Genomic DNA, 27,731 nt, shown 5'->3' with positions numbered 1-27,731 from the left:
GCCATGGCCGCTGAGCCTGCGCATCTGGAGCCTGTGCTCCACAACTGGAGAGGCCACCACAGTGAGAGGCCCGCGTACCGCAAAATAAAAAATAAAAAAATAAAAAAAAAGGTCATGCTGCAATTTATATCAAAGAGCATTCTGCCTGTGTTTTTGTCTAAACGTTTTATAGTATTCAGTTTTATGTTTAGGTCGTTAATCCATTTTTAATTTATTTTTGTGTATGGTGTTAGGGAGTGTTCTAATTATATTCTTTTACCTGTAGCTGTCCAGTTTTTCCAGCACCACTTATTGAAGAGACTGTCTTTTCTCCACTGTATATTTTTGCCTCCTTTGTCATAGATTAGTTGACCATATGTGTGTGGGTTTTTCTCTGGACTTTCTATGCTATTCCATTGATCTATATTTCTGTTTTAGTGCCAGTACTATACTCTTTTGATTGTTGTAGGTTTGTAGTATAGTCTGAAGTCAGGGAGCCTGATTCCTCCAGCTCCATTTTTCTTTCTCAAGTTTGCTTTGGCTATATGGGGTCTTTTGTGGTTCCATACAAATTGTGACATTTTTGTTCTAATTCCATGAAAAATGCCATTGGTAATTTGATAGGATTATGTTGAGTCTGTAGATTGATTTGGATAGTATAGTCATTTTCACAGTATTGATTCTTCCAATGCAAGAACACGGTATATTCTCCATCTGTTTGTGTTGTCTTTGATTTCTTTCATCAGCATCTTATAGTTTTCTGAGTACAGGTCTTTTGCCTCCTTAGGTAGATGTATTCCTAGGTATTTTATTCTTTTCGTTGTGATGATGAATGAGGTTTCTTTAATTCTCTTTCTGATCTTTTGTTGTTAATGTAGAGGAATGCAAGAAATTTCTGTGTATTAATTTTGTATCCTGCTAGTTTACCAAATTCATTGATGAGCTTTAGTAGTTTTCTGCTAGCATCATTAGGATTTTCTAAGTATGGTGTCATGTCATCTGTAAACTGTGACAGTTTTACTTCTTCTTTTCCAATCTGAATACCTTTTATTTCTTTTTCTTCTCTGATTTCCATGGGTAGGGCTTCCAAGACTATGTTGAATGATAGGGTTGAGAGTGGACATGCATTTCTTGTTCCTGATCTTAGAGGTAATGTTTTCAGTTTGTCACCATTGAGAACGATGTTTCCTGGAGGTTTGTTGTACATGACATTTATTATGTTGAGGCAGGTTCCCACTATGCCCACTTTCTAGAGAGTTTTTTAATCATAAATGGGTGTTGAATTTTGTGAAAAGCTTTTTCTGCGTCTATTAAGATCATACAGTTTTTATTCTTCAATTTGTTGCAATGGTGTATCACACTGATTGATTTGCATATACTGAAAAATCCTTGTGTCCCTGGGATAAATCCCACTTGATCATGGTATATGATCCTTTTAAGGTGTAGTTGGTTTCAGTTTGCTAGTATTTGGTTGAGAATTGTTGCATCTATGTTCATCAGTGATATTGGCCTGTAATTTTTTTCTTTTGTGTTATCTTTGTCTGGTTTTGGCATCGGGGTGATGGTGGCCTCATAGAATGGGTTTGGGAGTGTTCCTCCTTCTGCTATATTTTGGAAGAGTTTGAATAGGATGGGTGTTATCTCTTCTGTAAATGTTTAATAGAATTCACCTGTGAATCCATCTGGTCCTGGACTTTGTTGGAAGATTTTTAATCACAGTTTCAATTTCATTACTTGTGACTGATCTGTTCATATTTTCTATTTTTTTCCTGGTTCAGTCTTGGAAGCTTTTACCTTTCTAAGAATTTTTCCATTTCTTCCAGGATGTCCATTTTATTGTCATATAGTTGCTTGTAGTAATCTCTCATGATCCCTTGTATTTCTGCAGTGTCAGTTGTATCTTCTCCTTTTTTGTTTCAAAATTTATTGATTTGAGTCCTCTCCTTTTGTTTTTTGGATGAGCCTGGCTAAAGGTTTATCAATTTACTTATTTTTTCAAAGAACCACCTTTTAATTTCATAGATCTTTGCTATTGTTTTCTTTGTCTCTATTTCATTTATTTCTGATCTGATTTTTATGATTCTTTCCCTTCTATTAAATTTGTGTTTACTTTTTTCTTCTTTCTCTAGTTGCTTTAGGTGTAAGGTTAGGTTGTTTATTTGTGTTGTTTTTTGAGCTAGGATTGTATTGCTATAAATTTCTCTCTTACAACTGCTTTTGTTGCATCCCATAAGTTTTCTGTTATCGTGTTTTCATTGTCATTTGTTTCTAGGTATTTTTTAATTTTCTCTTTGATTTCTTCAGTGATCCATTGGTTATTTAGTAACATATATTTTGGCCTCCATGTGTTTGTGTTTTTACAGTTTTATTTACCTGTAACTGATTTCTAATCTCATAGCCTTCTGGTCCGAAAAGATGTTTTATATGATTTCAATTTTCTTATATTTACTGAAGCATGATTTGTGACCCAAGATGTGATCTATCTGGGAGAATGTTTCATGAGCACTTAAGAAGAAAGTATATTCTGCTGCTTTCACATGGAATGTCCTGTAAATATCAACTAATTCTACCTGGTCTAGTGTGTCATTTAATGCTTGTGTTTCCTTATTAATTTTGTGTCTGGATGATCTGTCCATTTGTGTAAGTGAGGTGTTTAAGTCCCCCCACTATTATTGTGTTACTGTGCATTTCTCCTTTTAAGGCTCTTAATATTTGCCTTATATATTGTGGTGCTCCTTTTTTGGGTGCATATATATTTACAATTTTTACATCTTCTTCTTGCATTGATCCCTTAATCCTTATGTAGTGTCCTTTCTTGTCTCTTGTAACAGTGTTTAGTTTAAAGTCTATTTTTTCTGATATGAGTATTGCTACTTCAGCTTTCTTTTGATTTCCATTTGCATGGAATAACTTTTTCCATCCCCTCATTTTCAGTCTGTATGTGGCCCTACGTCTAAAATGGGTCCTTGTAGCCACCATATATATGGATCTTGTTTTTGTACCCACTCAGCCATGTCTTTTGGATGGAGTTTTTAATCCATTTACATTTAAGGTAATTATCAATATGTATGCTCCTATTGCCATTTTGTTAATTGTTTTGGGTTTGTTTTTGTAGGTCTTTTTTCTTTCCTTCCTCTTTTGTTCTATTCTCTCATGTTTCTGGCCTACAGAAGTTCCTTTAGCATTTGTTGTAAAGCTCGTTTGGTGGTGCTGAATTCTTTTAGCTTTTCTTTGTCTGTAAAGCTTTTGATTTCTCTGTCGAATCTGAATGAGGGACTTGCTGGTTACAACTTCTTGGTTGTAGGTTTCTCCTTTTCATCACTTTAAATATATCATGCCATCCTCTTCTGCCCTACAGAGTTTCTGCTGAAACATCAGCTGATAACCTAATGGGGATTCCCTTGTACATTATCTGTTGTTTTCCCTTGTTGCTTTTAATATTTTTGTCTTTGTATTTAATATTTTTAGTTTGATTAACATGTGTCTCAGCTTGTTCCTCCTTGGGTTTATCCTGTATGGGATTCTGTGCTTTCTGGAACTTGGGTGACTATTTTCTTTCTCATATTAGGGAAGTTTTTGACTTTAATCTCTTCAAATATTTTCTCAGGTCCTTTCTCTTTTTCTTCTTCTGCGACCCCTATAATTAAAATGTTGGTGCGTTTAATGTTGTCCCAGTGAAGACTGTCCTCATTTCTTTTCATTCTTTTTATTTATTCTGTTCTTCAGTAGAGATTTCCACCATTCTGTCTTCCAGGTCACTTATCTGTTCTTCTGCCTCAGTTATTCTGTTATTGATTTCTTCTAGTGTATTTTTCATTTTGGTTATTTTCCTGTTCATTTCTCTTTGTTTGTCCTTTAGTTCTCATAGGTCTTTGTTAAACATTTCTTCTATCTTCTTGATTTGTGCTTCCATTCTTTTTCTGAGATCTTGGATCATCTTTACTGTCATTACTCTGAATACTTTTTCAGATAAATTGCTTATCTCCTCTTCATTTAGTTGTTCTTATTTGTTTTTGTCTTGCTCCTTCATCCTCAACTTATTTCTTTGTCATCTCATTTTGTCAAACTTACTGTGTTTGTTATCTCCTTTCCACAGGCTACAGGATCATAGTCCCTCTTGCTTCTGTTGTCTGCCCCCTGGTGGGTTAGGTTGGTCCAGAAGCTTTGCCATTATCCCCTTGATGGGGGTTTGATTGGTGTTACAGTGACCAGAGCCTGCCCTAGATATTGATCAGGGCCATCCCTTTGCTTTGAGGTTGTCACTGCCCTATCAGGGGCAAGGTCTGCTCCCTAGCTGTTGGAGTAGAGACCTACAGATCTGTTTCTAGGCTCTGTTTCTGATCTGTGGTGTGAGGTAGGTGGTATTGGAGCACCCCCACTGGGAAAGAAGTCACTGAGTATTCCTCCTTTGGAAGTGTTCACCTGTGTATGTCCTCTGGTGTGTCCAATTTTGCCCATTGTGTGGGCTCACAAAGTACACTGATGTTGGCACTGCTTTTGGCCCCACCTTAACTGTGTGTATGCTGGCAATTGGCTCTGGGGCCTCTCAGGCATTGTTTTCACAAGGCCACTGGGGCAGGTCCACTGAGGTCAGGTACCAGGACTTCAGTAGTCATGAATCTGGACCCACTATGGGAGCTATGGAGGCAGCTCAGACTCTGGTCTGGCCCAACTCGCATGTGTACGTGCCCAAAGAGCCCACAGCTGCCAAAGCCAGACCCATCCCAGCTGCAAGAGCACTTGTTGTCCTTTTGGATGTTTTGCACGTGCTGAATTTAGGAAGCCATCAGCAGAGGTGTAACTGCGTAGTTTGAGCAGCCATGAGGAGAGATTTCAGTTCTTCTTCCTAGTCACACAGACCCTGGGGCTCAGCTGTGGTGTTCATCCCCTCCTCTGGGTGGATTTCCTCATGGGGGGGGAAGCTATCTGTTTCCTCCGAGGACAGTGGGGTGGATCGGCACCCACTGGCAGATTACCTAGTAGTGAGAGCTATCTGTGCACTCCCAGGACAGTGGGGTAGGTCCTGGCATCCACTGGCAGATTTTTTAGTGGGGGGAGTTATCTGTGCACTCCTGGGACAGCATGGACAGGTCCTGGGGCCTGCTGGTGGAATTCCTAGTGTCAGGAGCCGTCCACACTCTTCTGGGTCAGTGGGGTGTGTCCTGGTGGCCCACTGGTGGAATTCCTAGTGGGGAAAGCTGTCTGCACCATTCCAGGTCAGTGGGGGCAGGTCCTGGCATCTGCCCACAGGTCTGGAAGAGTTGGCCAGTGCCCAACTCTAGAGCCCAACATGAATGGCAGCGGTGACTCTCACCCAACCCCAGAGCTCCTGTAGTCAGTGTTCTGTTCTCTGGGAGTGCTCACAGGTGTAACTTCTATAGTTCTTATGGTGGTTCTGCCCCTCTCCTCATGTACCTCCCAATAATGGTGCCTTACCTCTCTGGTGGGCCCAGACTTCTTCCTAGTATACTCTCAGTTGCCGTTAGCTGACCTCTTCAGGCTGTTTCCACAGCTAACCCTGGTCCTCTCCCTGGGACCGAGCTTCAGAGTCTGAGCTTCAGTGCCCGACCCCTCACCACCCTCACCAACAGAAGAGTGTCTCGGGTTGGGGAGCTCAGGGTGTAGGTGCAGACCTTCTGTGCAGGCTAATCTCCATTTTGCCTTCCACAAACCAGTTGCTGCTCTCTCCTCTGAGGCTGGAAGTTCACCCTCTGTTAAGGCTGATCTCCCCACTGGTGAGGAGCCTTCCCAAGGTGTGGGAACATTTCCTCCTTCACAGCTCCCTCCCTGGGCACAGTTCCTGTCCTGATTCCTTCTTTTTCTTTTCATTTTGTCCTGGTTGTCTAGTCTCTTTAGATGTCTGAGGTCTTCTGTCAGTGCTCAGTAGCTGCTCTGTGTGAATCGTTCCACTTGTAGATGTTTTTTCAGTGTTTCTGTGGAGAGAGGTGAACTCTGCTTCCTACTTCTCCACAGTCTTGACGTCCAACTTAAAATTTTTTGATTTAATTTATATTTTCCAGGAAAGAATATGTGATTGTTTATATTTGACATGAAAGCTATTTGCTTCCATCCTTGACAAAATTTGCTCAGATAAATCAGGATATTGTTACTGTATACCTAGTACTCTCTATATTGGACTAAGTTTTTTCTTTTCAGACATATCAAACAATCCTCCTATAATAAACTGAACTGTATTATTTGGGTTGTTTCTGGTAAGCATTTTGTGCTCTTTTAGCTGTTTTGAATGACTGTACTTGACCGCCAAAAAAGCAGTATTTGGGCAGGTCTGTACAGGTTTCATTGCTGCTGCTAATCTCTGGGACTCAAAGTGTCAGTTGCTTTTCTCTGTATTTAAAAATCCACTTCTAATAAACTAGATTTTCTGCACCTGTGGGACTCTGACAGCCCCCATTACAGATGTTACCCCTGTCCCAGTAGGCTAGAAAAGCTGGATCCCAGACAATAGTAAACCCACCTGGCAGAGACAACCTCCCAGCTGACAGTGCTGGGCACCCCCTGTCTTTCTCTGCCCTTCCTTCTGGTAATGATGTCCCCAAGCCCAATATTCCTGCACTTTCACGAGCTCCTTCCCATCAATTCTGGCTCTCAGGAAAGGATCTGATTAAAGCAATTATAGCAAGTTTTTAATTGTTTGATAATTTAATATGCTCCTCTCCTGGGGATATTTACACTTCAATAAGCTAAAAATCTTCATCCAAAAGAATAAATCTCAGGGGCAGGGAGATTTCTGGTATCAGCAAGCCAAAAAGGAAAAGTATTTGTTTGCTTTTGAGATTTTCCTAGTGCCCTTGAAATCTTACCAGGTCTGTTTCAACCACATAATGGGAAAATTCCTTAAATTGATCATATTGCCTTTCATGCACAGGATTTCCAAATGCCTAATCTAGGAGATGCACAGGTAGTGATACAGAAAAGAAATTTAAGACAAAATATTTAAAAGGCACAGTGCTCACAGGATTGTCACAGGACTCAGATGAAGTATAAAGCTTAAGTCCTAGGGCATTTAGACTTAAAAGCTCATAAGGTTTCCCATTTCCAACTGACTTTTAGAGACTACTGCACTGACAGACTTGTGCATACTACTATAATATTATATAACATTTGTTGTAAGATTATGTGCCAGAAATAAAGTAGTGAAGAGGGTAAACCAAGACCCTATCTTCATGAAGCACCTGGCCATGTTACATTATAAATATTGGTTTGCACAGTTATCCTCTGGCCTACACTAGAAGCCACTTTAGGGAAGAGATATGTCTTGTTCAGCCATGTGTCCACAGGCCATAGAACAGTTTCTAGTGAATCTAACTCTAAATACATAGTTGTAGAATAAATCTTAGAGACATTCTTCTGTTGGACCTGAGTAAAAACCATCAGACAGCACTGTATAATCAGCGGAAATTAAGAATTTTGGAGAGAGTTGGTAAGGAGAGAAGACTGGAAGAGAGAGAATTATAACATTAACAATAAAATGATGTTTTCTCAAAGGACAAAAACAATATTTGTTCTTAAAGTAGTTATGATTCTGTTCCCCTTTCTTTCATCCAGATGTAAGGTTAGGAGCTTAAAAAATGAGCAAACAAATGTCTTAGACCTTTAAAGCTGCTATAACAAAATGCCACAGGCTAGGCAGCTTATAAGTAGCAGGAATTTATTTCTCACAGTTCTGGAGGCTAGAAGTCTGAGATCAGGGTGCCAGCATGGTCAGGTGAGAGCCTTCTTCCTGGTCACAGGCTGCTCATTGTATCCTCGGGTGGCTGAAGGGGCCAGGGAGCACCTAGGGTATCTTATAAGGGCACTAATCCCAATCATGACCTAAGCACCTCCAAAATGTTCTATGTCCTAATACCATCACATAGGGCATTAAAATTTCAGCATATGCATTTTAGGGGGATACAAAAATTCAGACCATACCAAGTATGTGTGTGTTGATTTTGTTTTTCCATCATGGATAATTTAAAATGATTAAATCATGCATCCACTCAGTCAGTCGACAGATACTATGTGCCAACACTGAGAAAAGTGCAGGGTAAGATGAAAAGACAAGCATCCATTTAACAACACTGGTGACTCAGACAAGGGTTCCACGCAGTCGTGGGGAAAGAAGCAACACTGGAAAACAATAAAGATTGTGAGGATAGCAGGATTTCTCAAAATTTGCTTTGAAGTGGCTGCATGATAATAATACTAGCTAACATGTGTTGAACATTAAGGGCCAGGTGTCATTTTAAAGTATTTTACATGTTTTAACTTTAGGGTCCCCCAACGACCATAGGAAATTGGTACTATTATTACCATTCTTATTTTACAGATAAAGAAACCAGTATATTGATAGGTTAACAAAGTTGTTTATGATTATTCAGAACGTGGAGGACCTAGAATGAAGAGCCATGCTAGAAACTACTGTGATGGTTGCTAAAGAGGCAAGAGGGATCGAGAAAGAATATCACTTTATATTTGTACTAAATCATATTTACATGAATATTGGGATGATCCAGAAGAGAGGAATAGGATTGAAAATATGTTTTCCTATTCCATTTTTCAGAAAGAAAAAATTCAGTACTTTTTTTCCCTCTAAAAATCATCACTCATCTGCTGAATTATTTATGGAATTGCTGTCTATTTCTGTTCCAAATTACTACATGGTGCATTTAAACAAATATTTTTTTTATTTTTATATATTTAGATACTTTAAATTAAATGGAAATTATTCTGCCTCAGATCTCCTTGTAAGGATGAACATTAGAGACAGTTGATAAATTTACCTATCAATACTTACAGAGATGGATACAGATATAGATATGATACAGATATAGATAGGTATATATATATACATAATAAAAAGAGAAACAATTCTAGAATCTGAGAATACTACTTTGTTCAGCCTGACCTCAGTCAGAATATTTTTTTTCCATTTTTGCCACACTTAAATGTAAAGAAAAACTGAAAATTAAATGTGCATAGACCAAAAAAAAGTAAAAGAATCACAAATATTCACTTAGTTTTGTTCTGTTGGTTCCTTGGTTATCCTAAAATCCTGCTGATAAATCTTTGCTCAAATCAATTTGTTACTGTGTGAAAAACTTTGCATTACTGGATTTCAACACACTGGATTAACCCTTATATAGACAAACATAGTGTTTAAGCATGTAAGTCTTTGCCCAGCATAAATGTGAATGCTTAAACTGTAATTTTTTTAGCTTAAAAACATCCTTCTATCTTCCTCTTTTCCCATTTTCAAGTCAGAGTGAGGAGGGAAGTAGCCTGGGCAGTCATGTGACATGCCTGAAAGTGATGTTCCAGAAGAGGTCTGGGTGAGGTCAGCTTCTTGTGCTCAGACTCAGATGCCTGACTTTCTTTTTCTGCTTTGAAAGCCTGGGGAAGAGCTATCAAAATTATTTGCAAGTGCTGGACAGTGTAAAGTCGGGAATAAAGAGGAATGTTTGTGAATTATTTTATGAATTTTAAAGTTTGGAATATGGTGCAATAAATTTCTCTTATGCAAGAGCTTGCTGTAATGTTACTATTATTCTTACAGCTTTTACATTTTTTCAGACTCTAAAATCTTTTATAAAATACTTCTTTCTCTAAAATATGTTCAGCCTATATTCCAACATTAGAGATTGGGGAACTGAAGTAATATCATGACCTGAAGAATATTATGTAGGACAAAAATTGTTATCATTACTGGACTCCATGTGGAGACAATTCTGCAAAATTGCCAAAATGGCTTTTTTTATGACAAACTTGACTCTGACTCTAAAGTCACAAGGACACTAGAAGGTGAGTTGGTTACCGGTATCAACATAGTAGAATCTCTATTATTTCCAAATACATTCTGTATTTACTGAATTGTGACTAGCAAAAAACTGAGAAGCTGCAACATTCGACTTGCATTTTTATTACTGACTTCTTCAAGTAACCATTGCAAATGGTAGAAAACCATACATTTTACTTTTGTAGTTCAAGGCAAAGCCAGGATCTGCCTTGTCCTGTACTGCACTTAAACAATCCCTAAGAGCTTTGTTATTTCAGGAATCTTTCAAATGTCAAATAAAGTATCAGTAAATTGCAAACTTTTAGGTTTTTTGAAGAGTTTTCCCACATTTTATTTTAAAACTTAAAAAAAAATAAAATTTTGAATAATATTTATTTATTTTCATGGAAAAATCAGAAAAGAGAATTTAATTTGAATAGATTTACTTTATTCTGATATAAGATTCTATCTTTTTTTTTATTTTACAGAATCATCAACACTTATCTGATGTTGAACAATATTACAGACTAAATTTCCATTTCAGTTGGCATTTTCCTAATTGATCAGACTAAAAGCAAACAATATCCTATTTTTCATACCTTAAATTATGACTTAACTTTTATATTACTTTCAATAAATATTATTTTCATGGTAAAACTACATAGAAATTCATATAGTTAATACGTTATTAAATTTCAACACTTGAAATTGTGCCAAAGTTATGGTCCTAAGAAAGTGTGTTGCAAAAGTCAAAATTTCTGAGCTTTACAAAATGAATTAGAAGATGTGCTCTGTTTTTTAACTGATTGGCAGGCTTATCAGTGATAGACACTTTACCTTCAGAGCAAACCCAGCCATGTAGTTTAGTTGATAAGATAGGTTCTGATCATTTAAATTTTCGTATCTAAATAATACATTTTATAGGTCAAGTTTAAATAAGAGTTTACTTGGGACATTTCTTCTACTTATCTCTATAGAAGTATGCAAGCAATAAAAGAATGTACATTACAAGGTATCAATGTTTCTTCCCTAGTTCTTTTATTTAGTTGAAATTGATATCACACATCCACACATTGTAATACTAAATGCAATTCTACAATTCAGTTATTCTTTTACCAACTCATGAGTGTGTATATTCCAATAATAAGGTGCTTGTCTTAGTCCATTCAGGCTGTTATAACAGAATACCATAGACTGGGTCACTTAAACAACAAATATTTATTTCTTACGGTTCTGGAGACTAGGAAATCCAGCAGCAAGGCAGTAGCACATTCAGTATCTGGTGAGAACCTACTTTCAGGTTCATAAATGGCAGTTTTCTGGCTGTCTTTGTAGGGTGGAAGCATCGAGGGATTGCTCTGGGACCGCTTTTATAAGATCACTAACCCCATTCATGAGGCTCCACCCTCAGAACCTAATCACCTCCCAAAGGCCCCACGTCCTAATACCTTCACATTGGAGGTTATGTTTCAACACATGAATTTTAGGAGGACACATTCAGTCTATAGCAGTACTGATGTATAACAGAATTTTTCTCTTAATTTTAATATAATTGCTACTGGTTAAAAGACCAAAAGCAAACAAGGCACAGAATATATCATAATATTCTGCCTACATGGTAAAACATAATAATCATGTAATGATCCATAAGAATTCTGAAATTCCTGATAAAAGCATTTGAAAAACAATATGATGTTAACAAATCTCAGCAATATTTTTTGGATCTGTCTCCTAAGGCAAAAGAAATAAAGGCAAAATTAAACAAATGAGACCTAATTAAACTTAAAAGTTTTTGCACAGCAAAGGAAACTATTTGACAAAATGAAAAAAACAACCTATGAATGGGAGAAAATATTTTCAAATGATATGACTGATAAAGGGTTAATATTCAAAATATATAAACAGCTCATACAACTGAATATAAAAAAAAAATTGAAAAGTAGTCAGAAGACATGAATACACTTTTTGTAATTTTTCCAAAGAAGATACACAGAAGGCCCCTGGCACAGAAAAAATACTCAACATTGTTAATCATTAGAGATATGCAAATCAGAACCACAATGAGATATCCCCTCAATCCTGTCAGAATGACTGTCATCAAAAAGTCTACGAATAACAAACGTTGGCGAGGATGTGGAGAACAGGAAACTCTCATACACTGTGGGATTGTAAATTCGTGCAGCCACTATTGAAAACAGTATGGAGGTTCTTAAAAAACTAAAAATAGAGTTACCATATGACCCAGCAATTTCATTCCTGGGTATATATCCAAAGAAAATAAAAACACTAACTTGAAAAGATACGTGCACTCCAATATGCATAGCAGTATTATTTACAAAAGTCAAGATATGGAAGCAAACTAAGTGTCCATCAACAGAAGAATGGATAAAGATGTGATATATATATATTACTCAGTCATAAAAAAAGAATAAAATTCTGCCATTTGCAACAATGTGGATGGACCAAAAGAGTATTATGCTTAGTGAAATTAGTCAGAGAAAGACAAATACTCTATGTTATCACTTAAATGAGGAATCTAAAAAATAAAACAAATGAATATATAAAACAAAACAGAAACAGTCACAGATATAAGGAACAAACTAGTGGTTACCAGTGGGGAGAGGGAAGGGGGATCAAGATAGAGGTAGGGGATTAAGAGACACAAACTATTATGTATAAAATAAATAAGCAACAAGAATGTATTGTACAGTACAGGGAAATATAGCCATCCGTAATAACCTTAAATGGAGTATAATTTATGAAAACATTGAATCACTATGCTGTACACCTGAAACTAATATAGTTTAAATCAACTATACTTCAAATAAAAACACAAAATAAAGAGAAAATGATGTATTAAAAGTGTAATTCACCATCCATCTTCAAAATGTTTTGGAAGTATATCTCAAACATCAGAACATTTTATTTCTGATATGTAAATATTTCTGTACATATTTCTATTAACTAAGAAGACTTCAAAAATGCACAACCACAGTTGCATTATCACATTTAAAAAATTAGTAATAATTTCTTAATATCATATATTATTTTTCACATTTTCCTGTTTTTTTCAAAGCTTCTATAAGAATAGTTTAAAGCAAACACACTAAATAAATTAAAGTAGATCCAGGTATTGTGATTGGTCAATATGGCTCTCAAATATCATTTGATGTATAGAATCTTTCTCTGACTACTTTTATTTTTGTACTAAATTTTGCTGAAGAAATTAGTTCCTTTGTGTAGTGTTTCCAAGGTTTCTTATCTTTTCCTTCATGAAGAATTAGGCATTTCTCCATGAAATCCAAATGTTTTTGCTGTGAAATAGTATTTAGAGATCACAAATGGAATCTAGAGCCATTCTTTGCTAACATACTGTCATTTTTCCCTATCCCTTTCAGTAGTCAAAGCTAGGAAAAAAATTTTTTGTTAGAAAAAAACTCTCATGAGCTAATTCTAACACAATCCAAATTGAGAATGACATGGTTTTTTAGTTCCTTTCCTTCCAAATATGCCAAAAAATTCTGTTCTGAATATTATTATAATGCACATTTTATTTATCATACAATTGGCATATCTATCTCAGAATAACTGCATCACTACAGCCGACATATAATTACTGAAAAAAGTTTAATTCTTTTTGATGATTCTTTCTGTCCTTAAGGTTCCACTAAGGATGTATGTTCAAATTACTGTGTTTTAATGTTAATAGAATGGTTATGTGTTTTTAAGCCATCAACTAGATACACAGTTAGGATCATTTATTCTACTACTGAGTTTTAAGAATTACTTTTTTAAATTGTATGTTCTTTTATAATTATGTAATATAATTACATGGTTTCAAATTCAAATTTATATCTAAACATATAAGTTTAAGAAATTTAATTTCTATTGTCATCTCCACACTATTTCCTCCACGTATAAGTAAACATATTTTATGGCTTACTCATTTGTTGTTAAATATAATCAAATAACACATACAAATGAATAATCCTCCATTACTAAACAATAGTGTACTATATATACTTTTCTTCACATTGCTTTTTTAACCTAGAAGTGTATCCTGATTATCACTTTTTTGCAGGTTATGTTCTCTGGAAAGCAGACTAGATGGAGATTAATGTGCAGATGTTCAAGTGTGCTAATAGAACTACCACTTATGAAAGGAAAGTGAAAGGAAGGAAGTAGAATTGACAGGGGGAGAAGCTGGACTGAGATGCAATCTCAATACAGTTTCTGCCAAAGCTGACCAGTCAGATTTGTCAAACTCAGGGTCAGGAGCTCGGGATGTTACAGTCCTTGTTAGCCAGTCTTTGGATGAAAACTGCCCCGGGAAAGAAGAGAAAACTTCGATGAGGTTATATTCTCAGACTTAAGTAATTCTCAAGTAATGCTGAGAGAGGAACTGCGTCTGCCATCAGTACCTCTAGTAGTGGAAAAAAGGGAGAAATTCCTCACTTCTAAAGGGAGATCAGAGTGAATACCACAGTATCAACTGCACACTCCATAGTAGTATATGGAGATACTCCTATTTTCCTTTCACAGCCCATGGTGGTATAACAGTTTATTTGAGGAGGTCCCTTAGATGGACATTTAGGTTGTTACCAATTAAAAGTAATTTTGATATATTAATCTCCAGCATAGCTAGTTAGTTCCCGGCTATTAGTTCCTCTTTCTCCAAGATTTATACTGAAGCAGCTATAAGAAACACTTAAATAAATCACAAAAACAGATACAAATTCCACTGGATTTGTCATATACCCAAGAGAAATTAAATCCTATGCCCACACAAAATCACATAAATATTCCTAAGAGCCAAAAAAATGGAAAAACCCAAATGTCCATCAACTGATAAATGGATAAACAAAATATGGTATATTCCTACAATGAAATATTATTCAGTAATAAAAGGAATGAAGTACAGATACATACCACAACATGGAGGAACCTTAACAGCATTTGTTAAATGAAAGAAACCAGTCACAAAAGACCAAATATTATATGTGTCTATTTTTATGAAATGCCCATAATAGGCAAATCTATAGAGATAGAAAGTTGATTAGCAGTTGTCTAATATAGAAGAAAAATGGAAAGTGATTGCTAATGGATAGACATTTCTTTTTTGGGTGATAAATCTATTATAAAACTAGTTGTAGTAATCGTTGAAAAAGTCTGCTAATATAAGAAAGCCACAAAGTTGTACACTTTAAATAGGTTAATTTTATGATATGTGAAGTATATCTTAATAAGGCTGTTATAATTTTAAAAATCCATGGGAAATCCTTCAACATAGAGACAGCTTTATTGCAATGATACGTATCAACATTTGGGAGTTGGGTAAATGCTGTAGAGATTATAGTGTGCAGGATGGAGCATGGCTGGCCTTGCTGAGAGAAAGAATAAACTGCAGAAAAACAGTTGATGTAGTGCTCATGTTTTTCTAGTGCCATTATATAGGGACATTCTTTGTCAGTTTCTGCAATGAAGAAAGGGCAATGAATCAACAACACTGACGCAAATGGCCGTGAGATAAATTCTAGGCAGTGCTAAAATCCTGCTGTCTTGAAGAAGCTAGAAATATAGTCTCAGGTAGTCAATGTTCTAAGAATGATTGCTCATGAATTTCAATATTTCACCCTTAGCCCCCAAATGTTCATAAAAGCCTTTGCCCAGTTTCTTCAAGTTTCATCTACCACTTGTAAATTCATAAGTAATTCAAGAGACAATAGAACACTGAATGTCAAGGTCCACATTTGTGCTTCCTTTCTCTCTGAGACGTTGGCCCTTCAAGTCCTTACTGCCTTGGTAGTTCTCTATTCTGCCAACAGATTTTTATTTAAATTCTCCTCTATTTTGTTGTTTTTATAAGAGGTTGGGTCTCCAACCAGTCACCCTGTCATTATCAGAAAATGAAATCTGTCATCATTTTCACATTTTTTACTGAACTTTTGGTTTTCTAACTGACATTATATTTTAACAGTGCCTAGCCCCACAGATGCTAGACTATATAGTGACTTTAAATTAGTAAAAGTAAACCCTCTGGTTGGACAGAAGTAGATCTTTCTGGGCAGATAGCTTGCGGAAAGAAATGTGGGTTAAAACTCAGATTTCACTCCACTCCATTAGCTAGACCTTTTGTCAGTGAAAAATTTGCATAACCATACATAGTAACCCTGTGCTCACTATACAGTATGTGCTTTATAAATATTTGTTCAAACAATGTATGAATTTTATTCTCATCTGTAGAATTAGATGTAACCAACTTTCTATTTTCTTTCTACTTGTAGACTATGTCCCCATGAATCCCATAATTCTTACAAAGTATACATAATTTAATGAATATATCAAAATGAAATTCATGGAGGTATTATTAAAATTTAGAGATTAAAATATTCCTACTTTATGTAACTGTTTTGTCATTATGTTGCTAAAGTTCCACCTTTAGGATATTGATGGATTCATATGTTTCAGTTGGCATTATACACAGTACACGGTTGCCATCCAACTTGTGTTTATCCTACATAACAGTTAGACATCTAAAACATTACATGTTAACATCTCAGTTTACCTGTAGGTGCACAAAATAGGTACTTCCTACTGGTTTCTATCTTTTTATTGACCTGTTATTTTCCAAGATCCCTAGCTTTGGAATGATTTTAGAGAAACTAATAAATACATAATAGGAATTTAACAACTATTCATAGCATTGAATTTTCTACTTCTTTATTTCCCTCCATTCTTTTTCATACCCCACATGTATTTCATCAAAGTCATTGTTTCTTTCATCACAATATTATCCTTTCTACTTTTTAGTCATTAGCAAGTATAGGGCTTAATTACATTAGCCCTATGTTGCTTTATGAGCTTTCAGTTGCTACTGTCAGTTTGAAGCTGATACTGATCAACTATGATTATATTATCCATGAATATGCCAATAAAGGAGTAAACATATGGAAACCAGATAAGAGTGGATTCATCACAGGACAGCTATAAAGTAAATTTCAAATGTGACAGTGAAGAGATTGTGAAAATTCAAATTAAAAGAGAAAAATCAAATTAATAAGTGGTCATGGTATTTGAATTATTGATGAGGGTTTTATACTTCTGGCAGAGAGTTTGAGGATAATAAAAATATAAACTCTAAGCCAATAAAAAGAGACAATAATGAGATTGAGTAAAAACAAAAGGTTGCAAAAGAAAGAAAATGTTGCCATAGTTCACTGCACAGCTCAACTCTGAATAATAATTATACGGTAATATGTAAGCTTAAACATTTAAATCAAAACTATGATGCAACTAAAATTATTATTAATATAATGCTGAATATGTATATAACCAAAATTGGTATACATGGCACACATGTAATCTTACATAAAAGGAAGTTTACAAAAATATGTAAAATTGAATAATTAATACACAAGTAATATGAACATGTTGCTTAGAAAATTGAAAGCTAATACTAGAGTAAATTAATAAAACAGTATGAAAAATGAGCAGGGAATCAGATATAGCAGTAAGAGTTTTGTAGTGGGGACTTTTTGTTCCATCATATATACCATGGGGAAATATTGATTTAAAAATATGCATATAGATTTTCGGGCCATGAATGAGTAATTGGTACTAGACTATACTTACTGCCACAAACAATTAGAAAATTAGAAAAAAAATATAGAGGAAAAACACAATATAGTAATGATACAACATTTAATATGCAGTAAAAAATTATTGAGTACGAAAAATAGGAAACTGTGGACTGTGAGCAGGATAAAAATGAGTACAAGGAAAAAGAGCAATACATCAGAGAGGTTACATAGTTAGCATATAAGGGCCTTAAAATAGTTATTATACATTTATCTAAAAGCTGAAATTAAATATGAACTTTAAGAGAAGAAACATGGAAACTATTTTAAAAATCAAGTACAGAGGAGCTTCAAGATGGCAGGAGAGTAAGACGCGGAGATCACCTTCCTCCCCACAGATACACCAGAAATACATCTACACGTGGAACAACTCCTACAGGACACATACTGAACGCTGGCAGAAGACCTCAGACCTCCCAAAAGGCAAGAAACTACCCACGTACCTGGGTAGGGAAAAGAAAAAAGAATAAACAGAGACAAAAGAATAGGGACGGGTCCTGCACCACTGGGAGGGAGCTGTGAAGGAGGAAAGGTTTCCACACACTAGGAGCCCCTTTGCGGGCGGAGACTGCGGGTGGTGGAGGGGGGAAGCTTCGGAGCCACGAAGGAGAGTGGAGCCACAGGGGTGTGGAGGGCAAAGCGGAGAGATTCCCGCACAGAGGATTGGTGCTGACTGAAACTTACCAGCCTGAGAGGCTTGTCTGCTCACCCGCCGGGGCGGGCGGGGCTGGGAGCTGAGGCTCAGGCTTCATTCAGAGCACAGGGAGAGGACTGGTGTTGGCGGTGTGAACACAGCCTGCAGGGGGTGAGTGCACCACGGCTGGCTGGGAGGGAGTCCGGGGAAAAGTCTGGACCTGCCGAAGAGGCAAGAGACTTTTTCTTGCCTCTTTGTTTCCTGGTGCACACGGAGAGGGGATTCAGAGCGCCACCTAAAGGAGCTTCAGAGATGGGTGTGAGCTGCGGCTATCAGCGCGGACCCCAGAGACTAGCACGAGATGCTAAGGCTGCTGCTGCTGCCACCAAGAAGCCTGTGTGCGAGCACAGGTCACTATCCACACCTCCCTTCTGGGGAGCCTGTGCAGCCCACCACTGCCAGGGTCCCGGGATCCAGGGACAACTTACCCGGGAGAACACACGGCCCTTCAGGCTGGTGAAACGTCACGCCGGCCTCTGCCGCCGCAGGCTCGCCCCGCCTATGAACCCCTCCCTCCCCCAAGCCTGAGTGAGCCAGAGCCCACGAAGAATCTGCTCCTTTAACCCCGTCCTGTCTAAGAACAGACGCCCTTCAGCCCTACACTCAAGAGGCGGGGCCAAATCCAAAGCTCAGCCCTGGGAGCTGTGCAAACACAGAAGAGAAAGGGAAAGCCCTCCCAGCAGCCTCAGGAGTGTGGATTAAATGTCCACAATCAATTTGATGTACCCTGCATCTGTGGAATACCTGAATAGACAACGAATCATCTTCAATTGAGGAGGTGGACTTTGAGAGCAACAACATTTTTTTCCCCTTTTTCTCTTTTTCTGAGTGTGTATATGTATGTTTCTGTGTGTGATTTTGTCTGTATAACTTTGCTTTTACCATTTGTCCTGGGGTTCGGTCCGTCCGTATTTTTTTTTACTTTTTAAATGTTTTTTCTTAATAATTATGTATTTTTTATTTTAATAACGTTTTTATTTTATTTTATTTTACTTTATCTTCTTTCCTTATTTCTTTCTATTTTTTCTCCCCTTTACTCTGAGCCGTGTGGATGGAAGGCTCTTGGTTCTCCAGCCAGGCGTCAGGGCTGGGCCTCTGAGGTAGGAAAGCAAACGTCAGGACACTGGTCCACAAGAGATCTCCCAGCTCCACATAATACCAAACAGCAAAAAGTTCCCAGAGATCTCCATCTCATCGCCAATACCCAGCTTCACTCAATGACCAGCAAGCTACAGTACTGCACACCTTATGCCAAACAACTACACCACAAGACTTGGACCTGGCCATCAGAAAGACAACATGCAACTTCATACACCAGAACACAGGCACTAGTCCCATCCACCAGGAAGCCTACACAACCCACTGAACTAACCTTAGCCACTGGGGACAGACACCCAAAACAACAGGAACAACGAACCTGCAGCCTGTGAAAAGGAGACCCCAAACACAGTAAGTTAAGCAAAATGAGAAGACAGAAAATCACAAAGCAGATGAAGGAGTAAGGTAAAAACCCGCCAGACCTAACAAATGAAGAGGAAATAGGCAGTCTACCTGAAAAAATTTCAGAATAATGATAGTAAAGATGATCCAAAATCTTGGAAATAGAATAGAGAAAATACAAGAAACATTTAACAAGGACCTAGAAGAAGTAAAGAGCAAACAAACAGTGATGAACAACACAATAAATGAAATTAAAAATTCTGTAGAAGGGATCAATAGCAGAATAACTGAGGCAGAAAAATGGATAAGTGACCTGGAGAGTAAAATAGTGGAAATAACTACTGCAGAGCAGAATAAAGAAAAAAGAATGAAAAGAACTGAGGACAGTCTCAGAGACCTCTGGGACAACATTAAATGCACCAACATTTGAATTATAGGGGTCCTGGAAGAAGAAGAGAAAAAGAAAGGGACTGAGAAAATATTTGAAGTGATTATAGTTGAAAACTTCCCTAATATGGGAAAGAAAATTGTTAGTCAAGTCCAAGAAGCACAGAGAGTCCCATACAGGATACATCCAAGGAGAAACACACCAAGACACATATTTATCAAACTATCAGAAATTAATTACAAAGAAAACATATTAAAAGCAGCAAGGGAAAAACAACAAATAACACATAAGGGAATCCCCATAAGGTTAACAGCTGATCTTTCAGCAGAAACTCTGCAAGCCAGAAGGGAGAGGCAGGACATATTTAAAGTGATGAAGGAGAAAAACCTGCAACAAAGATTACTCTACCCAGCAAGGATCTCATTCAGATTTGATGGAGAAATTAAAAGCTTTACAGACAAGCAAAAGCTAAGAGAATTCAGCACCACAAAACCAGCTTTACAACAAATGCTAAAAGAATTACTCTAAGCAGGAAACCCAAGACAAGGAAAAGACCTACAATAACCAACCCAAAACAATTAAGAAATTGGGACTAGGAACATACATATTGATAACAAACTTAAATGTAAATGGATTAAATGCTCCAACCAAAAGACATAGACTGGGTGAATGGATACAAAAACAAGACCCTTATATATGCTGTCTACAAGAGACCTACTTCAGACCTAGGGACACATACAGACTGAAAGTGAGAGGATGGAAAAAGATATACCATGCAAATGGAAATCAAAAGAAAGCTGGAGTAGCAATTCTCATATCAGACAAAATAGATGTTAAAATAAAGACTATTACAAGAGACAAAGAAGGACAATACATAATGAGCAATGGATTGATCCAAGAAGAAGATATAACAATTGTAAATATTTATGCACCCACATAGGAGCACATTAATACATAAGGGAAATACTAACAGCCATAAAAGGGGAAATTGATAGTAACACAATCATATTAGGGGACATTAACACCCCACTTTCACCAATGGAGAGATCATCTAAAATTAAAATAAATAAGGAAACATAAGCTTTAAATGATGCATTAAACCAGATGGACTTAATTGATATTTATAGGACATTCCATCCAAAAACAACAGAATACACATACATCTCAAACGCTCATGGAATATTCTCCAGGATATATCATACCTTGGGTGAGAAATCAAGCCTTGGGAAATTTAAGAAAATTGAAATCATATCAAGTATCATCACTGACCACAGTGCTATTAGACTAGATATCAATTACAGGAAAAAATCTGTAAAAAATACAAGCACATGGAGGCTAAACAATACACTACTTAATAACCAAGAGATCACTGAAGAAATCAAAGAGGAAATCAAAAAATACCTAGAAACAAATGACAATGGAAACATAATGACCCAAAACCTATGGGATGCAGCGAAAGCAGTTCTAAGAGGGAAGTTTATAGCAATAAAATCCTACCTCAGGAAACAAGAAAGATCACAAATAAACAACCTAACACTACACCTAAAGCAATTAGCAAAAGAAGAAAAAAAGCCCCAAAGTTAGCAGAAAGAAAGAAATCATAAAATCAGATCAGAAATAAATGAAAAATAAATGAAGGAAATGAGAGCAAAGATCAATAAAAATAAAAGCTGGTTCTTTGAGAATATAAACAATATTTATAAACCATTAGCCAGACTCATCAAGAACTAAAGGGAGAAGACTCAAATCAATAGAATTAGAAATGAAAAAGGAGAAGTAACAACTGACACTGCAGAAATGCAAAGGATCATGAGAGATTACTACAAGCAACTCTATGCCAATAAAATGGACAACCCAGAAGAAATGGACAAATACTTAGAAAGGCACAAACTTCCGAGACTGAACCAGGAAGAAATAGAAAATATGAACAAACCAATCACAAGCACTGAAATTGAAACTGTGAATTAAATTCTTCCAACAAACAAAAGCTCAGGACCACAGGGCTTCACAGAACCCTATCAAACATTTAGAGAAGAGCTAACACCTCTCCTTCTCAAACTCTTGCAAAACATAGAAGAGAGAAGAACACTCCCAAACTCATTTACGAGGCTACCATCATCCTGATACCAAAACCAGACAAAGATGTCACAAAGAAAGAAAACTACAGGCCAATATCACTGATGAACATATACACAAAAATCCTCAACAAAATACTAGCAAACAGAATCCAACAGCATATTAAGGGATCATACACTACGATAAAGTGGGTATTATTCCAGGAATGCAAGGATTCTTCAATATATGCAAATCATTCAATGTGATACACCATATTAACAAATTGAAGGAGAGAAAACATATGATGATCTCAATAGATGCAGCAAAAGCTTTCAACAAAATTCAACACCCATTTCTGATATAAACCCTGCAGAAACTAGGCATAAAGAGAACTTTCCCCAACATAATAAAGGCTATATATGACAAACCCACAGCCAACATCATCTTCAATGGTGAAAAACAAACCATTTCCACTAAGATCAGGAACAAGACAAGGTTGCCCACACTCACCACTATTATTCAACATAGCCACAGCAATCAGAGAAGAAAAAGAAATAAAAGGAATCCAAATCGGAAAAGAAGAAGTAAAGTTGTCACTGTTTGCAGATGACTTGATACTATACGTAGAAAATCCTAAAGATGCTACTAGAAAACTACTAACGTTAATCAGTGAATGTGGTAAAGTAGCAGGAAACAAAATTAATGCACAGAAATCTCTTGCATTCCAATACACTAATGATGAAAAATCTGAAAGTGAAATATAAAAACACTCCCATTTACCTTTGCATCAAAAAGAATAAAATATCTAGGAATGAACCTACCTAAGGAGACAAAACACCTGTATGCAGAAAATTATAAGACACTGATGAAAGAAATTAAAGATGACACAAATAGATGGAGAGATATACCATATTCTTGGATTAGAAGAATCAACATTGTGAAAATGACTCTATGACCCAAAGCAATCTACAGATTCAATGCAATCCCTATCAAACTACCACCGGCATTCTTCACAGAACTAGAGCAAAAAATTTCACAATTTGTATGTAAACACAATGGACCCTGAATTGCAAAAGCAATCTTGAGAAAGAAAAATGGAGCAGGAAGAATCAGGCTCCCTGCCTTCAGACTATACTACAAAGCTAAAGTAATCAAGACAGTATGATACTGGCACAAAAACAGAAATATAGATCAATGGAACAGGATAGAAAGCCCTGAGATAAACCTATGCACATATGGTCACCTTATCTTTGATAAAGGAGGCAAAAATATACCGTGGAGAAAAGACAGCCTCTTCAATAAATGGTGCTGTGAAAACTGTACAGCTATATGTAAAAGTATGAAGTAGAACACTCCCTAAAACCATACAAAATAAATAAACTCAAAATGGATTAAAAACCTAAATGTAAGGCCAGACAGTATCAAACTTTTAGAGGAAAATATAGGGAAAACACTCTATGATATAAATCATAGCAAGATCCTTTTTGACCCACCTCCTAGAGAAATGGAAATAAAATCAAAAATAAACAAATGGGACCTAATGAAACTTAAAATCTTTTGCACAGCAAAGGAAATCATAAGCAAGACCAAAAGACAACCCTCAGAATGGGAGAAAATACTTGCAAATGAAACAATTGACAAAGGATTAACCTCCAAAATATACAAGCAGTTCATGCAGCTCAATTTCAAATAAACAAACAACCCAATCCAAAAATGGGCAGAAGAGCTAAATAGACCTTTCTCCAAAGAAGATATACAGATTGCCAACAAACGCATGAAAGTATGCTCAACATCATTAATCATTAGAGAAATGTAAATCAAAACTACAATGATGGGGCTTCCCTGGTGGCGCAGTGATTGAGAGTCCATCTGCCGATGCAGGGGACATGGGTTCGTGCCCCAGTCTGGGAAGATCCCACATGCCGCGGAGCGGCTGGGCCCGTGAGCCATGGCCGCTGAGCCTACGCATCCGGAGCCCGTGTTTTGCAGCGGGAGAGGCCACAACAGTGAATGAATTAATAAAGAAAGAAATAATAATGATAAATAAATAATAATAAAATTAATTAATTAATTAATTAATATTTATTTTTAATTTACATGAATGAAACTGAATCATAGAATTTCAAGAAGTTTCTCAATAGAATAATCAGACGCATTTTCCTTCACGACATTTTGTATAACTCTCTGGTGGCTTCATATTTATTGTTAAAGCTGAAAGTTTCTTTGTACTCTTCATTGTCATAAATAATAAAGATCTTCATGAATAGAGAAAAATATCTACTTAAATATGCACTGAAATCATGCCATTGCTTAGCTTTGTCAAAATAAAGTTTAACATTCACAATCATTACAATCAAAAACATTTTTCTAAGATCAAATTTTTTTCAGTTTTTAATTTAAACTTTACTAATTCACGTTTATGATGTTTTAGGAGTAGTATATGTAAGTTTTATTTTAAGTTTTAAAAGCAAGTTTCATGTATAACTGAGATAAAAATAAAAAAATTAAATTTGGAAAACAAAACCATTCATTAGGCTCATAAAAACTTTAAGCTAATAATTACAAATGAATATTTCCCCTTCTGCAGCATGTAAGAGCCAAATGTTTCTATTTTCCTTGTTATCAGCTGACTTCTTTTTGAAATAATATTTTGTTTTCTAATTCAGTCAATTTTGACACTTGACAGAGTGTTACTTGCTGAGAGGATTTGCAGTATATTTGAGCCTACATCAGAAAGAGGAAGAAAATGTTTAAGAGTTCTAAAACTAAGACTCAAGTTAAAAGATGAAATAAAATTCATTCACCCAAAAAATGTTTATACAAGGCAAAAGCTTGCTTGCTTTCTCTTCCCTTCTTTCTTTCCTTTTTCTTTCTTTCTCTCTTTCTTTCCATCCTCCCTTTCTTCCTCCCATCTATGTTTTTCTTTTTCTTTCTTTCTTGATTTCTTGTTTTCTTTCTTTTTCTTTCTTTCTGATGTTACACTCAATGAGAAGCCAAGTCTTGAGAATGTGAACAGTATATATTAGTAATTCAGAAATCAAGGTGGACAACTTATATTTCAGGGTCTAAATTCAATGATTGCCCTGGTCATGATTTGCTCCACCTTAGCTTGAATTTTTAATAATATTGAGAAACAGAAGATAGAACCTGAAATAAATACTCATTTCTAACTATTGAATCCTTTTAGTTTTTCTAATTTCTTTTTTTAACATAATGTAAATTTATATAGACATATAATTACTGGTGTCATACTGCATATTCACAGTGAATACAATGAGAAGTCATGTCTTTTTAAGAGGTTATATTTGTTCATCAAAATGAATGCTTTCCAAGGTCATTTTCTCTTTTTGCTCTTTAGCAATCTTTCTGGATATCTATTTTTGCACAAGTTATTCCTAAAAAGAATAAACAACACAACTGAACACAAAAGGCATGCAGAATGCATCAGGGATACAGGATGTGACAAATATTTGTAGCTTATCCTGTGTTTCCTTTTCCCCTGGAAAGATAAATTTTTCTTGATGTTCCATAGCTGTGGATGGGATAAGGTAACTAATGTCAAAAGAAAAAGTACATGGAACAGAGGCAAAAGATGGAAGAGTGTAACTTCTTGATGGATAAGATGAGTGTATCAGCTTTTCTCCTATGTTCCAATAAATAATGAAAATGTTTTCTTTACTCATATGAGTGACTTTGTGTAATTCATACCATAATAAGATACAGATTCCAAGTAATTTTTGACTAAAGTGGTAATCTTTCCTACTAATTTTTAGAATAATATTTATCAAAGAGTTGTATTAATTTCTACAAATATATTGAATAAATCAAATCAGACCCCCAATCTGATTGTACTCTCTGATTAGTTTACAGCAAGAATAATACATTGTAGAAATAATATGTTATTCTCTCTCTCTTTCTCTCTCTGCTTCTCTTCCTCTCTCTCCCTCCTTCTCTTCCTCCCTGTCAGATTTCTGGACCAGTTGAGAATTTTACTGGCTGCATAGAAGTTATAGAAATCAATAACTGGAGATCTTTCATCCCATCCAATGCAGTGAAAAAAATTCACATTGACAGTTGCAGGTAAGACACTACTAATGATTTTTCAATTACTTGTTCAAATAACCACTCCAAAAGTAACATATCCATTTGAAATAATCTAATCAGGGCTAGAATATGTTTTCTTCATTTTGCTTTCTCTTCCACTTTTACATTTTACGTTACTTTCTTTACAGACTATAGCATTTGAAAGCTACATCCCAATTAAGTTGCACCATTTATTTATAATGAGTTTCTGCTTTGTGCTGTATAAGATTCAGCATATGTACCAACAAATGATCAGTTAAATATGATCAGAAAACATCTCGCAGAGCATTTCAAATATAAGCACACTGACAGTCAGGTATGTGATGTATTGTTTAGGGTAGTGTTTAATTCTAAAATATTACTCTCAAAAAGTTGTCATTGTGCTTAAATTTTCATTATTGGTGACATTCCTTTCAGACAATCTGCTTCTGGATACAGAAATCTTTACCTGTGGGGCAGAGGGTGGTGGAGCATGACAGCATAAAAGCCTGTTTGTCAACAGAAGAAACACACTGATATATTCTACTAAAATTTTTTGAAATATTGAAATTCTACTATTCACTATGGTCTAAGGTGAATAAACAGTCTCACAGTGACTGTCCTTAAGGAGTTTATAGTGTAGTAGAGGAGATATTGATGAAATACTTAAATTAACATATAAAAATGAAGAGTGCTTTAAGAAAAATAAAAACAGAAGGATATAAGAACATTACATATTTGAATATAGCCAAATGTTTCCTTCATGGGTAGGGGGAAATTGTGTGTATTCAAAAATTAAGGAAATACTTCAGAAAGTAAAAGGATAATTCATTCCTCACTGCTTCCTCTTTAGCTAATACATTTAAATATTTATGTGACAGCTATGATGCCGTGGTATACAGGGTGCTTTTTTGTTTGCTTGATTTGTTTTTAATCAAATGAAAACCTAATATCTTACAAATTCACACTGAATAGGTTCTAGAAATTTTAATATAAATCCAACACCAGTAAGTCCTAATTTTTACCATTTATTCCTAATTTATGTTGAAAGCCTATCTCCATTTTTAATTGGTTTGCAGTTAGCAGTATTTCCTAATATTTAACTCTGAAATTCTTTGCTCTCTACCTCTGTGTGAAATACTATGATCTGTTAACTTATAGTTAAATGAATTAAGGGCAGTCACTAGGCAGCAAATTCATTGAAAATGATAGAATCTTTCTATAATTTATATAATAATCTGTTAATTTAGCAATTTGATAAGCAAACTACTTTTTTAATTTTGTGAAAGTAGGGCACATTTAACTTTTGTTTTAAGGATGAGTATAAAAGCCGCATAGCAGAGGGAGATCAGCTCGGTGCTTTGTGACCACCTAGAGGGGTGGGATAGGGAGGGTGGGAGGGAGGGAGATGCAAGAGGGAAAAGATATGGGGGCATACATATATGTATAACTGATTCACTTTGTTATAAAGCAGAAACTGACACACCATTGTAAAGCAATTATACTCTAATAAAGATGTTAAAAAGAAATGAGTATAAAAGAAAACCAAAAATTGGGTGATCTCAGCTATCTGCACGGCAGTTCTTAACCTTGTCTTTTCTTGTTCTCTCCTCTAGAGGACCTATTCTGTTTACATTCAATGCCATTCGGTCGTTTGACCTCCATTTTGCGATATTGGTTCTTTAACAAATATGAAGTGAA

The 27,731-nt window shown here is 35.9% G+C and overlaps 1 protein-coding gene across 1 annotated transcript in view; it reads left to right on the top strand.

The window, feature by feature from the left end:
- Window positions 1-27,731, top strand: part of EYS (eyes shut homolog) — a 1,642,163-nt gene that overhangs the window by 1,041,154 nt on the left and 573,278 nt on the right. The window contains exon 28 of the mRNA XM_029223300.1: window positions 25,936-26,048. Coding sequence (XP_029079133.1) covers window positions 25,936-26,048 — 113 coding nt within the window. The remainder of the gene's footprint in view (window positions 1-25,935; window positions 26,049-27,731) is intronic.

This window comes from Monodon monoceros, unplaced genomic scaffold (assembly GCF_005190385.1).
Source record: "Monodon monoceros isolate NGI ecotype Baffin Bay Population unplaced genomic scaffold, NGI_Narwhal_1 Super_Scaffold_15, whole genome shotgun sequence".
In the NCBI taxonomy this organism is placed as follows: Eukaryota; Metazoa; Chordata; class Mammalia; order Artiodactyla; family Monodontidae; genus Monodon; species Monodon monoceros.
The sequence above is the reverse complement of the archived record's forward strand: the minus strand, read 5'-3'. Positions and strand labels throughout refer to the sequence as shown.